At 35.2% G+C, this 18,483-nt stretch overlaps 1 protein-coding gene across 5 annotated transcripts; it reads left to right on the top strand.

Moving 5' to 3' along the window:
• The first annotated feature begins 45 nt into the window (after positions 1-45).
• Positions 46-17,229, top strand: LOC109072137 (uncharacterized protein C18orf25-like). 5 transcript variants are annotated; one of them, XM_019088409.2, is made up of 5 exons: positions 46-227; positions 4,712-5,473; positions 14,454-14,531; positions 15,727-15,820; positions 16,877-17,229. In XM_019088409.2, exons 2-5 carry the CDS (start codon positions 4,783-4,785, stop codon positions 17,040-17,042), a joined length of 1,029 nt encoding a protein of 342 aa, XP_018943954.2. In that variant the 5' UTR covers positions 46-227; positions 4,712-4,782; the 3' UTR covers positions 17,043-17,229. The 5 variants fall into 5 exon arrangements, with proteins under 5 accessions (XP_018943954.2, XP_042603645.1, XP_042603644.1 ...); XM_042747711.1 differs by having other exon boundaries at positions 15,727-15,873; positions 16,877-17,009; XM_042747710.1 differs by lacking the exon at positions 14,454-14,531 and having other exon boundaries at positions 47-227.
• The last annotated feature ends 1,254 nt before the right edge of the window (positions 17,230-18,483 follow it).

Below are 18,483 nucleotides of genomic sequence, written 5' to 3'. Positions count from 1 at the left end.
TGTTTTTCCCGGCTCCGCCGCAGCGGAAATGACGACTACACATTTGTTCCAGCGACGGCTAGTGGGGACATTTTAAATTAGCAAACTGCGCTAAAGCGGCCAGAAAGTCGGGAACACAACAGTCATTCCATAAAATTTCAGCTAACTCCGTATTTTCCCTCATGAATGTGGTGCCGCGAGCCTGAGATGTTCCACAGAACACACACATGAGGACAGATCTGAACCAGGTAACGTCGACGGCTATCGAGCGCGCTCTTAACACTGCGTTCTTCCATTTTGAGCCTCTTCTGCAGTTTTGTCCAAAACCTACTTTCGGTTTAATTAATGCACGCGTTTATACATGCATAAATGCGGGTTATATCCACGCGACGTGCAGATGTACCGGTTAAAGTGCGGATCCAGACTGAAAGTGTTACAGCAACAGTGTGTCGCAGGACGAGTGTTTGTGCTGCAGTGTCTGTATTTGCATAGTGCAATATTTATTTTGTTTTCGCTTGTTTTACTTTTTCCCCCCCAGTTCTGTAATTTTTTTAAGAGACGTATTCCGTTCATTTCTTTCACGGATGCATTGAGTTGCGTTGAATCGCATGCACGCTCAATGCTTTATAAACCGATTCTGGGATTTTGAGGAAGTATGCATTGATGTTTATACATTGCAACTAAGAGCGTGTGAAGCTGCGGGCTGTTGCATGCGACTCGCTCGATCTTCATGCATGAGGGATGTTTCAGGGCTCCTGCGCGAGGAGCCAAGTTAGTCATGCTGTGGAAACTCGTATTAAAATGATCATGGTAAGCACAGTTTTCGAAAATACCATCATGAATGTGGGATCTCCTTCAAAACGTGGACGAAGCTTTCTGAATCTGCATTTTAACTTCTTGAATTCATAGTTGACATGGTATCTAAAACCCTTATGCTACAGTTTGTTAACATTGTCCTACACAGAAATCTGATCTGTGGCAGTCAGTCTGTGCGTGTTTGGCTTATTATAATACATGTTATATTTGTTTTTTGGTTATAAGAAATGTAACATTCATTGGGGAAAGGACATTTTCAGAATATCAATACAAGTTCCTTCTTATTTGTGTGGTGTTTCTTGTTTTGTGACATTTTTATTTGTTGCATCCACAGCTATATTTTCTTCACTGTTAATTAGGAGAAAAAATAATATTTATATGCATGTGTGTGTGTGTGTGTGTATATATGTGTGTATATATTTATGCGCACACACATCCAGTGCCGTCCAAAAGTTTGGAATCAGTAGGATTTTTAAAGTTGTTTTTTTTTTTTTTTTTTTTTTTTTTTTTTTTTTTTTTTTTTTTTTTTAAGGAAGATTATTTTGACCATCAAGGCTGCATTCATTTAGCCAAAAAATATATATATATATATACTTATTTTGTGAAATTTGGGAATTTTTATTTTTATATACTTGAAAATATATTATTTCTGTGATCAAAGCTGAATTTTCAGCATTATTACTCCAGTCTTCAGTGTCACATGATCTTCAGAAATCATGCTAATATGCAGATTTGTAATCAATATTGGAAACAGTTGTACTACTTTTTTGTGTGTGTGTGTTACTAGAAGTACCTTTGATAGCTTTGTTAAATTGGATAAAAAGTTAAAAAGAACAGTGTTTAGGCTATTCAAAATAGAAATTGTGTTATATACTAATGTTCAAAAGTTTGGGGTTAATAATTTTTTATTTAATTTTTTTGACTGAAGTTATGGCTTATGAAAAAAGCTGCATCACAAATTATATTTTAAAGCATATTAAAACAGGAAATGAATATTAGAAATTGCAATAATATTTCAAAATATAACTTTTTTCCTGTTGTTTTTTTTTTTTTTTTTTTTTTTTTTTTTTTCAGATAAATACAGCCTTCATGGGCATAAGAGATTAAAAACCATTAAAAATCTTACTGATCCCAAACTTTTGAATGGCTGTGTGTGTGTATATGTGTATATATATATATACACACATACATATATATACACACACACACACATATATATATATATATATATATATATATATATATAAACAGTATACAAAAATAAGATCCCAAATATTTGATGGCATTATTTTTTGTGTACATATGTATTTCAAGTATTGAGCATCAGATTTCTGAATGAAGAGTTTTGGTGTTAATTGTAAAACAGGGTCATGAGTTACAATAGCAAAGTTTTGATTTTGCTTGACTGGAGAGGAGAATTTAAAGATCTGTAGTGTTTTGTTTCACAGATTATGGAAAACCTATGAGAGATTTAAAATTGTGATTACTTTTTTTTCCCATGCTGTAAAAGTCATGAATGTTTATATAGTCAGTATAAACTCTTTTACAGCCAATTTATTTTTTTTATTTTTTTTTTTTGTTTGAATTTATGAAGTTATGAATATTTTTATGGACAAAGTTTTTAAAGCATTTCAAGGCCAGGCTCTTGTGAAATGCATCATTGTGCATTGGAGTCCGATGACATGCAGAAAGGTTGATAAGAAAATGTAACTACAACTTGATTCAAGGAACTTTCTTTATTAACCCTCTAGTTACAGAAAACTATATTCCAAGTGCAGCACACATGAAGTTGTCAACATAATGTATGTTAAGCAAATCACTTGTTAAATATCTTCACAAAAAATACAAAAAAAATACAAAAACACAATGTAAAACAACAAGAAAAACATAAAAAGTCAACATAAATAATACGAGGAAAATGCTTTTAAAAAAAAAACTCAAATGTCAAGGTAATTCAAAATGACTGAAGGGATAACACCAGGGGGGTGTTCCAGAAAGCAGGTTATGTGACATAGCCGGGTATGTTTAAGGGTAAGCATAAGCTTGGATAAGCTGGATAAACTCAGCTTTCGGCTCCAAAACCGGAAGTTACTTTCCGTGAATGTAAGTTATCCTCTCTGAAGATTACTTGCTCTATAGTAGGTTCTGTTTCAGGGTTAGTTCACTTCAGAGCTATCAGTGCATGCGTGATGTACTGACGAGACTCCAGAGGACGTGACAGATTCCGCACAATGTTATATATTATTTAGGGATGTAACGATTCACTCAACTCACGTTTCGATTCACGATTTTGATTTCGTGATTCGATCCACAATTTTTTTTAAACAAAATGATATTTAAGACAAATTATGAATTAAATGTCCTTTTATTATTGCTTTGACAAAATGCTGTACATTTCTTTGTGAAACTGAACCATAACTATAATGATATACTAAAATAGCAATTGCATATTATTCCTCTTTTGTTGGTTTTGATTGCTTCTGTTGTCCTCATTTGTAAGTTGCTTTGGATAAAAGTGTCTGCTAAATGACAAAATTTAAATATAATGTAAATGTAAATAAATTAAAAAAAATTGAAATTTTACAACAAGCCCCAAATCAAATAAGTAACACAAATAAAATAAATCTCTTAATGTAAACAAAAGGCTTTGGTTGTGCTCTTTCCATTTAAATTAGTGGCAACCACAGCATTTTAATCATGATCCAAACAAAGATGCTGCATACATGCAACATGAGCAGTTTTTAATTTAAATTATATTGTAAAATTTCGAAATTTTGTAGCAAAAACAGAATGGTTTGACTTCAGTTTTGTGAAACTATACATAAAAATATCTGCACGAAACCGAAACAGCAGACGAGCTGAACGAGACGCAGATTCACTCTCTGCCAGCAGGTGGCGCTTAAAGCGTTTCCTTGGTTTCTGCTGTAAACGAATCATATAAACTCCTACCCCTAAATTAATCTCGATTTGTTTAGCATCTGAACCGATTTGAATCGTGACACATTTGAATCGATTTTCAACTGGCTCGAGGTTAATCGTTACATCCCTAATATTATTACAGTATAGTTATAGAAATATAGTTGTATGATATGTTAATTATAAAGCACTAAGATAGGCCTAAGTAATAAATAAGGTAATATATTATTCTAATATGGTTATTTATTTAATTGCCATATGTAATAACTATTGTGACAAGGAAATATTTAATTTATTTTTATTAACATTTTATATTATCATCTCACACATCATGGACCGGCATTTTCTATAATTTATTTCTTAAATAAAAATACATATCTGATTTGACTTATTATATTATTAGCATCAAACAAACAATATAATTCTTATTCTAAAGGATTAAAGATTAGGTGGCGATATGAACCAAGTATGCAAACGGCGTTTGAACAGAAGAAGAAAGTAGTAGTATGGTGCTTTCTGGAAAACACCCCAGTAGATTATTATTTACTGTAAATGTTCTGTAAAAATGATGAACAGCAGCTTTCAGCCTGTCACCATAATGCAAACATGAAATGTCAGACATACTGTAGTAGTTCTTCACAGGTTTTTTTATTCAATTGTGCTGCTTTTCCATTCAATTTTTTTTTTTTTTAATGTAAACATGGACGCGTTTGACTGTTGTGCTCGCATCTCTTGTAGCATCTCATGCATGAAACGGCATTATAAAAACACTGCACTCAAGCTAAAAGAAGTTCTACTCACATCTTCTTGCATGTTTTTCTTATTTCTTATTGTCAGAGTGTCTAATTCTAACATTTGGTAATATTTCTATTCAAAATCGCGATTCCTCGATTTCTAAAAAAATAAAATCGTAGCAAAAAATTTAATTTGAATTAATCGATAAAATCTGAAAAATTGCCCTAGTCAGCAGTTATATTGACACACAACTCCTGTTTTCCAGGTCAACTGCCCCCGTTTATCGCCAATCAACTGCCACTTCAGAGACTCCGCCCCTGGCCCCGCCCTCCAGAGATGACTGATGCCCAGAAGGCCAATGAGCTCCCTGAATGCCCCACAGAGGGTGGGGCCACAACAGAGGAGCAGGACATGCCCCTGAGACAAGAGACCACGCCCACCAGCTCGCCAACATGCGAGGAACCAATCAGCTCACAGAGTCCTGACAAACAGCCCGCCCCCGGCCTGCTCTCCATGCCGTGCTTACTAAACGAGCTTCACAGAGACTCCGCCCCCAGTCAGCCGCAGGAAACAGACCCGCCTCCGGCTGCCACCCAGTCCTGCGCGCAGGAAGACAGCGACTCCTCCGTCTGCCTGCGGTCGCCTTCCTCCTCTGGTCACCTGGGAGACTCCGACACACTTTCGTCGGCGGAAGAAGCGCCGGCGCCCGTTCAGACGGCCGGCAGGAAGTCGCGGCGCTCGCATTCTGAGAGCGACATGTCCCCCGTGGCAATGGCGGCCAAGAAGAACCGCTGCCACGAGAAGCAGTTGAATGGGCGCGTGCGCGTCAGGGGCCCACGCAGCCAGCAGCAGAAGCAGCGCATGCGACAGCTGCGGCAGAAACGTGAGGCGGCGGCGAGACGCAAACCTGACGTTCTTCAGGACAGCAGCACCAGCGACAGTGACATCACAGCTCACTCGTCCTCATCCTCGCCACTAACGGCTTCGTCCGACAACGATGGAGAGCCGATCAACTCTCACGCACCAGGTAACTGAACACACACACAGCATTTTGTCTAGGTTACCTTCTGTGGACACGCATACATCACAAACGAATCCTGAACAAATCGATTCGCTGATGCATCACGGTTCTTTCACCGATCATTCTGGATTGATTGTTTATTATGTAATGACTAATATGACTTATTAAATGTGACAACCAGTGAAACCAATTTTTAATTGTTTTATTTTTGCAATTTCACAATAATATCTAAATCGTTAAATTATAGCAATATATATTATTAGTAAATATGATTTTGATAATAATAATATTAATGTTAATGATAATAAAACATTGCTTATCTGACCATCTCACTTTTAATTTCTGTTGAGAAAATAACTGCCAGTAAATAAGCAATACATTTATCTATAGACATTATATTGCTATTAATAATAACAATAATAATTATTATTATTGATGTTGCTATTTTTAATACATTTATTATCTGACATTTCACTTAAGATTTTTTATTATTATTTAAAAAAAATTCATTGTGTAATTATTTTTATTAATAATGGATTTTATTAATGCTAATTACAGTAAATAATTGCTTATCTGACTGAAAAAAACAACTTGTATGGTGAGAGTAAAATCACAGCAATAAAATATATTTATTTGTTTTTATTTTTAATTAATCATTATGTTTTATTATTATTATTATTATTATTATTATTATTTCAATAAATAATTACTTATCTGACCATCTCACTGAATGACTTACAAAATAATAATAAAAATAACTATATGGTTCCAGTAATCGGTAGACGTTGTTTTTAACTAGTTAAGAAAAAGTGTGCAAAATTTTTTATATAATTTTATATCTATAATGATGCCAGAATAATTTAATTTTTAAAATTATTTTTAATTGATCATTGTGTAATTAATTTTATTCATATATTATCATTAATAATGTTATTTACATTATTTGAGATTATACTGACTTATTTTTATTTCTGTTTTTGGATGAGAGCAGGCGTATTATAGTATAAAGTAGTATAAAATCTCACTAAAACCCTTTGCAGTTGCTGGAAAAATTGAGATGCATCGAGAATTGTTTTGGAATCAGTTTGTGACTCTAAATCGAACTGAATCTTGAGGTGCGTGAAGATTCCCACCTCGAGTCTCGAAACAAACCAACACCTGCAGTAAAGCTATGTTTGGTGCATGTTCCCTGAATGATGGAACGCTTGAATAAACACACACTCATAGATCAGGCAAATCACACAACAGTCTCCTGCAGTGGTCAGGTGTGTTTTTCTGTGAATGCATGTTGAATGACCTCACAGCGCAAAGCGGCAGGTGAAGAATGTTTCTCCGCTATCAGAATACAACAGCATTCTGACCTTACTCTGAATAGTCCTTAAAAGCTTTCAAATCCAAGGTCGAGTATAACAAAATACACAGCAGCTAATTTGCATAATGTTTTTGTACATTTAACATTCTAAAGCTTTTGCTTTCCTGCCGACAAATGTTCAAGCAATAGATATTCTCTAAAATAGCAATTAAACACAATGACATTATAATCAAGTATATTTATGATCAACGATGAATGCTGATGCACAAAATGAATTTCATTGTAATGAATGCAGAGTAAAGTCCATTTGATTGGACTGGAAGTCAATTATACCAGGTATTGGATGAAAGGGTTGCATTAGAATATCACCAGATTTTCTTCATTCTGTCTTGTCTTTCAGTTGCCTCAGTATCTGTTGTCTTTGTGTCCTATATCTGTGGCTTGTGTGTGTAATGTGTCTGCAGTTTTTTGTTCATTTGTTCTTCTACATATGCATTATGTCCTTGTGGGGCCACCAGGGGGCGTTTACCTATTTGGGACCACATTGTTGGGATGACAGGAGTTGAATCTCAGTATATGTGATCGTTTGTGGAGCGTATCATTTTTTTTGTTTTGTTTTTTTGCAGCAGTGTTATTTTAGTATTATTACTACTGTATAGTAGGGATGTGATGAGATCCAATGTGTCTCAGACTGGTCTCGCGAGAACCTGATGCTATCCTTGCAAAACATTTTGCAGTGTTTACATTAGAGCTTAACAATTAATCATTTAAAGATCGCGATCTCAATTCAAACACCCACACAATCTATTATGACTTTCACATCGCGAGCGTCAGTGGAGCGTGAGAAGCACGTTCTGTCGCTGCTCATGTTAATGCGTCATTCACGCTGCTGCCGATCCAGAAAGAGCAACAGTCTTTTCAGCCACACATTATTATTTCTGTGTTACAGACATTTAAGCAACAAGTGCTGGGATAAAAGTTTACAGTTTGGGTATAAAACTTATTCTCTTCAGTAGCAATCAAAACGAACGTATCTTAATGTGTGTATGTATTGTAATATGGAGACAGATTAGTCTCAAATATAATTCACGCAAAAAACACGATTCACACATGCGTAGACAATTTCACATGCATGAAACCTAATTCACGTACACACAAAAAAATTCACGTGCGTGAAAAAATATATTTATTCACAAAAAGCAATTCACATGCGCAAAATAAAATTATATATTCATAAAATACATTTCACAAATGCAAAACACAATTCGTAGATATACAACTGTGCACAAAAACCTTTGAATGTTTAAAATGTACGAGTGTCTGAATGTACAAATCGTCGTTTACTACGAATCCACTCGGATTTGTGTGTGTGTGTTTTTGAGACTTTCCTGGCAGAGCTCTCTTCCCACGTGGGTCTGTCGTACTCTTTAGCCAATCAGATGCGAGCTTACCATTCAACCAATCATATCATAAGCCACTGACAGTGCATTCAGAAGCTCGCAGGCAATCGGGGAGACGTCAAGAGAGAAGCCCATAGAAGCCCTGGCGTTACATTTTTAAATACTATACAAAATAATTAAACAGAATACTTACTCCTGCTCACTCACGCCAAAGAACCCCCCCGCTCAAGCTCGCCATCTCTGCAAGATTAACGATGGCAGTTTGCACGCACAGCTACTAGAAGGTTTACATCTGTCAGACAGGTTGCTGACGTCATCAAGCTTAGTTTGAGGTCTGCGCGTCAGAAACGGAAGTTCTAAAAATCGCTAAAAAATGGGCTTCACTTGTGTCTCAATTGAGTTCCAATGGGGTCGCTGTGTCCATTTCTTTTACTGTCTATGGGATAACTGATGTAAAGGCTTAATTTCCGTTCTAATTAATCCATATTGCGCAAAAGGTGCGCAGAATCGTGCTCCTTGAATGCACTCTCAGTGGCTTATGATATGATTGGTTGAATGGTAAGCTCGCATCTGATTGGCTAAAGAGTACGACAGACCCAGGTGGGAAGAGAGCTCTGCCAGGAAAGTCTCAAAAACACACACACAAATCCGAGTGGATTCGTAGTAAATGACGATTTGTACATTCAGACACTAGAACATTTTAAACAAAAGGTTTTTGTGCACAGTTGTATATCTACGAATTGTGTTTTGCATTTGTGAAATTTATTTTATGAATATATAATTTTATTTTGCGCATGTGAATTGCTTTTTGTGAATTTTTTTTTTTTTTTTCACGCACGTGAATTTTTTTTGTGTGTACGTGAATTAGGTTTCATGCATGTGAAATTGTCTACGCATGTGTGAATCGTGTTTTTTGCGTGAATTATATTTGAGACTAATCTGTCTCCATATTGTAATGCTTATCCTCTTCCACCAGCAGGTGGCGACAACTGCCCATTTAAAAAAAATTATTTGTCACTGATTCTTTATTCAGGAGATTCCAGTAGTGAAACAAGTCTTTATGAATTGGGACAATGACTCCTTCATTGATTTTCCTTTTTTTTTTTTTTTTTTTTAAATTAATATATATTTTAAGCAATAAACATTTTGTAAATTAGGTTATTTTGTTTAGTTTTCTAATATCTTTTTAACCCAGTCTCGTGTCTCGTCTCGTGGGATAAGTGTCTTGTCACACCCCTACTATATAGTACTGTAGTATTTGTTAATATTTTGGATTCCCTTTTGTTTTTATATTTGCCATTTTTATTTTTAATTTATTTTTGTATTTTCTGTTTTCAGTTGAATTGACTTGTATTAATTTTTAATTTTAGTTTTAGTAATTTTATGTGCTTTTGCCATTATACATTTTTATTTCTGTATAGCTTTAATTTCAGTTTTGCGTTTAATAATGTTAGTAATTTTATCTTCAACATATTTTATTTGTTAATTAAGGCAACATTTCCAAGTTACTTTTAAGTTTTTCACCTAATATTTAAATATTATTTATGATATGTTATATCGGCTTTATTTTAGTTAACAAAATCCTTTTTTTTTTTTTATAGTTTTAGATCGCAATTACAACACAAGCAATGTTTCTAAGGTATTTTCCCCTAAAGTTATGCCTCTAAATTCATCCTTTTTAAAACCGTCTTCTAAGCTCTACTTTTGTGCACATTCACCACCTTAAAAAATTGCAAGCGCTTGTCAAATCATCTGATCTTACTAACATTGCTGTTATTACGCATAAATCGTGAGGTCTTCAATGAGGTTTGCGTGATATCCTGTTAATTAGCCTTTTTATTCATTGATTATCTCTCAGGATGACATTTATTGTTCAGAAATCCATCTGCTCTCTGATATGTCTCTGAACAAGCATAATGATGCAGTAGTAGTCCACTAGTTTTTCAGACAGGTTCAAACATCTCTAGTTGTTACACTTCTGTCTTTATTTCTTCATGTAATATTCTGAGGGTTGGTTGGTGTTATAGTGGTTAAAAAGCTGGTATCTTCCTCACTGTGTGATCTTTAAGCCGTCTTTAGTCATGTGACCATTGGTGAACTGTACCCAGAATGCACTGCGAGAGCTGCATGATTGTCCCCAGCATGCTCGCCGGTGTGCACGCAATAACGCCGCCGCTTTCTGCCTTCCTGTGTGTCTGACGTCTCTCTCTCGGCACTGCCGTCTGTCTTTAGCTGGCCATCGCCGAGCCGACGCTTCCGGAGCATCAGCACGTGGGCGGGGCCAACTCGACATGGGCGTGGCCAGCGGAACCCTGGGCGGAGTCTTGGAGGAAGCTCTTACACGATTCGCCGCGATGCAGAGACAGACCGAGGAGCGCTTTCGTGTGTGGATGGACAGACTGACCCGCCTGCATTCAGACGATGACCTTTCATCCAGTGAAAATCAAGAGGGGCGGAGCCACGTTAGCTCGTTCCTGCCGTCGTCGGAGTCGCAGGAGACGCTGGCAGCCTATCAGATGGCTCGACTCAGCGCCATCACGGTTCCACCACCTCAGACTGCTGGTGTCAATGGAAGCGCAGAGCCGCCTGAACCGAACATTTAAAGAACACTGACGCAACACAACTGTGCCGACTCAATTCGACCGCTGAAGTGGAGGCTTAGGACAGTGCACAAACTTTCTCTTTATCTCCTACTAAATTCATCTTCATTCTGGCTTCCACATCTATCTCTTTCTCTCTATTAAAGGATCAGTTTTCCTACAAATGAAACATTTACTCATCCTCATGCCTTTCTGAACCCATTTGGCTTTCTTGCATGCAACACAAAATGTGAATTTTTTTTTTTTTTTCAAGGAATATTGAGGTAATTTGATGAAAGTGAACAAGAAACTGAGGCTGTCAAGCTCCAGGCAGTGTTATTTTAGTATCATACTATTCTAGTGTTATATGATTCTATTATAGTTTTTATGCAGTTTTGAATAAGGTTTTAATTTTTACTTTTTCATTGTAGTTTTTGTAATTTTTAGTAGTTTTGTTTTTATATATGTTATTTATATATATATAAAAAAAAATACAAAAATAAAAAAATTGTGTGTGTTATATATATATATATATAAAATTCTACAATTATATATGTGTGTGTGTATATATATATATATATATATATATATATATATATATATATATATATATATATATATATGTGTGTGTGTTTACCTTAAACATATTTTTTTTTAGTTTATTTGTTTTAGTATATAATTTTAGTAAACAAAATTCAAATGAGAAATGTCTGTTTCCGTTAACTTTCATTTTAGCTTTTTTTTTTTTTTTTTTTTTTTTTTTAGTTATGTTAATCAAAAATAAAATGAGATGAAATGGTTCATTTTTTATTTGTTTTACATAACGGGGCAAAAAGCTATAAAAAACCCTGGCTATAGAAATGATTTAAAAAAAAAAAATGTTTCATTAAAAATATTTAATACAAATATTGGGCTTTTATGCTGTTTTTTTTTTTTGGAGGCTGACAGACCCAGTTGCCATTGTAAAAAAAGAGCCTGGATATTCTAAAATTCAGATTTGGTGTTCAGTGGAAGAAATAGTTTAATATAGGTTTGGAACAACATGAGGATGAATAAATAAAGACAGAAATGTCTTAAACCCTTTCTTTAACTTCATGTGTCTTTCTTCCGTTGTTTTATATTGCCATCTCAGGGCCGCCCTCCACACTCAGTGCCTTTGCGATCTCATTTCTTCGGGAGAGCCAGTTTCTTCCACTCACCTGGAGATGAATCGTTAAAAAGAATCATTTGTCTTTCCTGTAGAACTGTTTCATGACGTTATTTCCACAAGAGACTTCTGAAGTGTCGCATCGACCCCCATGTGTCTTTCTGTCTTCATCTGGGCCGGCATGTCTACCAAAGATCTCTTGTTTGCATTGTGGATTGGTTTAGGTTCTTATTTAATAGCTTCTCCCAAAGCGGAATATGCATGATATAAGCTGACAACAGAGAGCTGTAATGTGATGACAGCCTGTACATAGGTTTTTATGCTTAATACTAACTTATGACACACAGACGAACATCAAACACTTATAGAAACAGTCCGTGATGCACATGCAATAAACGGGTGATTCTACTGCTTCTTCTGGACACAATCTCTAAAGCAAGAGATGCTGATCACTTTTTTTGACTATATGCATCTGTTTAAGGGTGATTTCCATAACATGTTAAAATCGTATTTTACCCCAAAGTTAATGTTTACATAAAAACAACAAAGCCTGAATTTAGAAACATTAACTTTTGATGCATTTTGAAATAATTTTAGTGACGGTTATGCACATTAATTTACTGTAATGCATCTGGTTGTTTTTACTTTGAGCTGATGCTTCTCATTGCATTGTGGTTTCTGAAAAACCTTATAATACAATAAAAAAAAAAATTAAAAAATTAAATGCAGGACAACAAATACTGATATATAAATAGTTTACTTTCAATATTGTAATATTTGGAAAAAAATTTATACATTTTTTCACGTTATTGCAATGAGATAATATTTTTTTTTTTTTTCAGCAAAATCTTCTTAATTGTTAATGTCACAATTTCAGAATTATTAATATGCATATAAATAGGCTTAATTATATTGCCAAATATAATTTCATGTCATTTCTTTTTGATTTTAGGGTGAAATATGAGCTGGCCAGATTTCATGAGATTGGCCCGTCATGTGCTTCCTCCACACTAACACAAACACTCGCAGTCAAGGTTTACTGTAGTTACGGACTTTCAGGAGGACTTGAAAGCTATTTGCTGTACTGCTTTACTGTACAGAGTGTCTGATAGGAGATTGTTTAAGTTTTTATGTCTTTTTGTGTTATAATAACCAGGCTGCCTAAGTTTAGTGTCATAATGTTTTAGATGGAGGACAGAATTTCCTTCCTTCCTTAGAAACCAAGAAATGAGTAAACTGAGATAGATGTCTTTTTATTTGTTCCAAATACTTTTTCTTTATTTTTAATGTCCTATACTACTGCCTCACCGAACGTAAAAGTGTGCCAGGCGACGTTCAGTTGTGTTTCCATGTCTATGTAACACATTATTGACGTGTGATATCTGCTTTGTTGTTAGCTGGTAAATAAATATACAAGTATTTTACCAGCATTCATCTGTTTTGCCTGACTTTCATAGCCTTATTATCCAGGTAGTTCACATTTAATGTCCATGTATGGGCTATTATCACAGACTATAAATTTGTAGAACGTTTTTTGAGAACAAGAAAAAATTTACCGTATTTACTTTAATAACACATCCTCCTGGTCTTATAAGGAACAGTTCATCAGTGCACGTTATTCTATAAAGGAAAAAAGTTTATTTTTAGTCTTAAAACTTTTAATAATAGAGACGTAAATTCAATTCCTGATGGATAAAATAAAATCCTTACACATTTTTACTGTCGAATATCCTCTTTCTCTTAGAAAATGTTGCATTGCGGCGGAAAAAAGGGATTCTGAACACTTTTTCCAGTGAAAAAAGGGTATTATTTATGGATAATTTTGTCAGTATTCACTCAAAAACTGAGCTTAGATCAATGATGCAAAAAAAGAAGTTCATAAAAAGATTGAATCCAATATTTGGTAATAATATAACATAAAGAGAAACTTATATGCTATTTTTTGGTAATATCTGACTCTGAACTCCGCAAGTGTAACACGTCCCAAAAAAGTACAAAATTATAAATTTTTTGAGTTTTTTGAGCAAAGTCAGTAAGTTTAAGTCCATTGAGATAACATTAAAGGAATAGCTCACCAGAAATTCAAATTCTATAATTTACGCTCGCTCAAGTTCTTTCCTAACCTGTATGAGTTTCTTTCTTCTGTTGAACACAAAATAAGACACTTTGGTAACCAAACAGTTGGCGGTAGCTGTTGACTTCCATAGTATGGAAAATAGTCAATGACTACTGTCAGCATTCTTCAAAATATCTCTCAGAATGAGGGTTAATGCTTTATTGCTTGCAAAATGTATATTGTGCATTTAATGAAAATGCTGTTTAAATTTCATTTTTTATTTAGGGAATAAAAATCTAATGATCTGTGGCAGCCAGCAGCATGATAAATGCAGTGTAAACCTTAAAGCAAAACACTCAATGTTTCACTTTAATCTTTAATCCAGCATTTGGAAATATAGCTAGATTTTCCAAGGGAACTAATGTGATCGCAGAATTCTGCACGTACCGATACGGTGGCGAATCTTCTGAACGGCGTGTGTGTGTGTTGCAGTGGGTCCTGCAGTGATTGGACACTATGATATTTCAGACACTCACTCGGAACAGGAACAGCAGTCGCAGTCGCTCTCAGGTTCGTTTCTACTGTAGTTTGACTGTACATTCATACACGTAATGGCTGCGTCCCAACTCACATACTAATATTAGATTAGCAAACTTCTTGTACTTTTTGTTTAAAATGTGCATCAATACATGCTTTTAGATCACAATCCCTTGCACTACCAAAGAGACGTTTTGTGATTTTTGTACAATTTCACATTTTTCCATGACAAAATTGGGAAGCAGCTACAGTAGTTTTGTTATTATGTATGTGATTTAATGAATTTATTCAATTTATTAATTTATTTTGAACAAAATTACTTATGCAAAACCACTGGGGCTGCAACATGATAACCAGTCATGTGTAAGTTAAACGTTGTGTTTAAAGTGCCCCTATTATGGGTTATGAAAGGTTCATATTTTGGTTTTGGGAGTCCCCAACAACAGGTTGCATGCAAGGTCAAAAACAACATCATTACCTTATAATACAAAAACACTTAAACATTACTTGCTCAACGACTCCCAAACTTTTTCCAAACCCCTCCTTTGCGTGACACTAATCTGTGGTGATTGGTCTCATCTCGCCTGTAATGCCTGATAAAGCAGCGTTTGTGAGCGCAGTGCTGCTTTGTGTTCAGTGTTACCAGGGAAACCATTATTTTACTGCTCCAAAAGCGGCACCTAGTGGCAAAGAATGATTTGGCATTTTCATTGAGACCAACAAGAAAAGACCAACAAGTGGGTGGGCAATATGCTAATGCTTCATGTTGATGTCAACATGAAACGCCTTGGGATTCGTTTTAAAAACGACTCGTTTCAAAGATTCAGAGTTGACTCTTTCTTTCGAGAGAAAGTAACTTCATACACGGTGCACTTTCAAATAGGATGTTTTCATTCACTTAGACCTGTGTTACACTCTGCATGAAAGTTAATTTTCAAAAATCCATAATGGGGCACTTTAAGTACTTTTAGTGTGTGTATTGAGATGCAGCCATTACCTCACATTTACTGAGATGAATATGTTCTGGCCTCAACTACAGGATATTTTATATGCAGAAGTGAAATCCAGACAGTTTGATTTCTGTATGGACATTTGTGTTTTAGTGTATGCGTGTTTTGTTCCTGTCGTGTTACATCAGTTTCTCTCACATTTGGCAGTGAGGATGGCAGTGAATATTGAAGCTGTAGGTTTTTGTAGTTTTGCTGAATGTAGTGTGTTGTTTGTGTAGGTGCAGTCCCTGCAGTCGAAGTCCAGCCATCTCAGGTGAGTCTGGCGTCCACAGACAGTGAAGTGGAGATCGTTGGAGTTCAAGAGAACGCCGGGTGAGCCGATCCTCGTCTCAGCAGTCATTTAGTAGTATTCATGTGCTTACTAGGTAATCAATAACATGCACATCATATTTTGGTTCTAAACAATAATTTGCAGAATTGTGAATTGGTGGTTGAACTACATTTAAACAACAATTCTTGTAGAATCTATCATGACCTGAAAATACACTGAATATTTGGACTATAATAAACTATTTTTTTAGAAGAAAAACCATAAAAAGTGATTAATAAATAAACGACTGGTTGCAGCTCCTATACATATAATGCTTTATATTACACCCAATGCAACAAAACTGATCTTGATTCTTGCCATTTGTATATGCACTTTTAACATGCTTTTATTTTAAAGTAACCCTTTATTTTAAATAACCAAAGTCATTTTTAATGTAAGTGGATTTCTGTTGAAATGAAATAGGATTTGACTTAATTTTAGTACTTTAAAAAAGAGATCAATTCATTAGAATTTCTTAATGCATTGGGTATAATGAACAGGGTTTTCTTAAAAAGTATTAAATCATTAATGAAGGCATTAAATTGGAGCAGAAAGTGTTCATTTCATAAAGTCATGGCCTCAAATGTTGCATGCATCATTCTCAGTATTTGTTTTCCAATACAAATATCTAAACATTCTTAAATCAGCAAATAATTGCCAGTTAGAAAAATATTAGAACAAGAAAAAAATATCTGCCCACGGGCTCAGAAAAATCAACTTAATTCAAAGGGAAATCAAGTTTTCATACCCCTTTGACACACATGTTCTTCTTTTAAGCATAGTCACTTTATTTTGTTCAGACTTCATGTCTTCATTTTGTAACTCAGTAGGCCTAAATCTTTTCTTGATTTGAGAAGGTATTCATTTTTCAAGTAAGGTATTAATTTTTTGCACTATATGCATCATTTGTTGCCAACTTTGAGCTCATATTTAAGACTTCTGAAGACCTTCATATGTGGAAGAGTGGATTAAGAGCAGCAGAAACCCTGTTTTTCATTTTTCAAGTAACTTTGAATTCTGACATGTTTTTTTTGTGACTGTTGTGATGTTATTTTCAGCGTGGTCTCCAGGTTTCCTCGCGGTGGAGTGATCCAGTCACTTTCTTCCTGGAAGCAGAGAGCTCCGGCTCAGTGGACGTCCGTCTCGGCGCAGTCCGTCTGGGTTCCTCCTCCTGAGGTGGTGGATCTGACACTGGATGAAGACCGGCACAGATACCTGCTGTGATCAAACACACTCACACGCTTAGATACACACTCAGATACATGTGACTGGTGGGCCGAGTGACTCAAACCAGAACACAGAATGATGCTTTCATTAAATGAAAAACACTGCTCAATGTTTGCTTCTGATATGCCTGATGAATTACTTGCTACTGTGAGACAGCGATGTGAATAAAAGACAGCAGATTTTATCAGGTTGTAATGGTTAATGAGCAAATACTGTACCAAGTTCTCCCATGATAAAGTCAGGTATCAAAGCTACTGGTCTGAAATAAAAACTAAATATGGGGCTTCCTTATAGAAATTAATACTCAATGTAAACTGGTGAATCTCACAAAAACTGGTCATATTTCACTCCAAAATCAAGAATATAGAAATTATATTTAGGCGAAAACAAGCAAGACTGTTTTAGTACTATTTTTTTTTTAATGATGACATTTATTGTTGTTGTCATTTTTAAAAAGACCATCATTTGAAATATTTAAAATGTTGTACTGATTTAATTTAAAAAATATTTTTTATTATATTATTAAAATAATTTTATCCTTGTCAATGTTTTTTTTTTCTGTAATACAGTTAATCATGGATGCTCTACATTAGAGTGTTTATGAAAATAATGAAAATGTCAAATTTAGAAATAAACGCTGTTTATTTCTTTATTCAAAATATAATTTCTTGGGGGTTTTTTCCCATTGATTTGGAGGCATTTTTGTGAGATTCGGCCAAAAAAAAAAAAAACAGGTTAAATCACTCATTTCATAATGGCAGAGCGGGGATGTTTTACTTTGTCACATCCTCAGATTTCAACGTCTTCTCTTCTTTTGAGTCACTTCGCCCCCCTGAAAAAAACAGCCACACTTACATGATCCTGCTGTCAGCCTCAGGAGTCACTTGCTGAACCGCCCCAGCCCCTGTTTTTGTGATGTAACTTCCTGTTTAGCTGCTGTAGAGCTGTTAGCCGAGACCTGCTGGTCTTACTCTCAGCGGAGCGAGCGTCTCACTGCTCTGTGTGTGTGTGTGTGTGTGTGTTCACTGTCAATCATTTGATGCTGCTCTGCTGTGTGGGAAGAAGCCTTGGAGTGTGTGTTCTTCACCCAATACTGCTTTCACAATACGTGTGCGTGCGTGCGAGTGTGTGTGTGTGTATCCTGAGCATTAGAGGTTTTCGGAGCATGTTCATACATATTGCATTGTCGTGAAATGGGCCCTTGCTTTTATTATGCCAATGGAGCTTCTTATTCAAATACACCAGCAGCCAATAGTTTGGAATTATTAGGATTTTTTCATGTTTTAGAAGTCTGTTATGCTCCTCAAGGCTGCTTTTATTTGATAAAAAAAATATAGAGACTGTAATATTTGTAAAATATTATTACAATTTAATATAAACATCTTCTATGTAAATATGTTTTGATTATTCCTGAGATCTAAGCTGTATTTTCAGCATC

Source organism: Cyprinus carpio, chromosome B21 (genome assembly GCF_018340385.1).
Source record: "Cyprinus carpio isolate SPL01 chromosome B21, ASM1834038v1, whole genome shotgun sequence".
Taxonomy (NCBI): Eukaryota; Metazoa; Chordata; class Actinopteri; order Cypriniformes; family Cyprinidae; genus Cyprinus; species Cyprinus carpio.
This window is presented reverse-complemented; position numbering and strand designations above follow the sequence as displayed.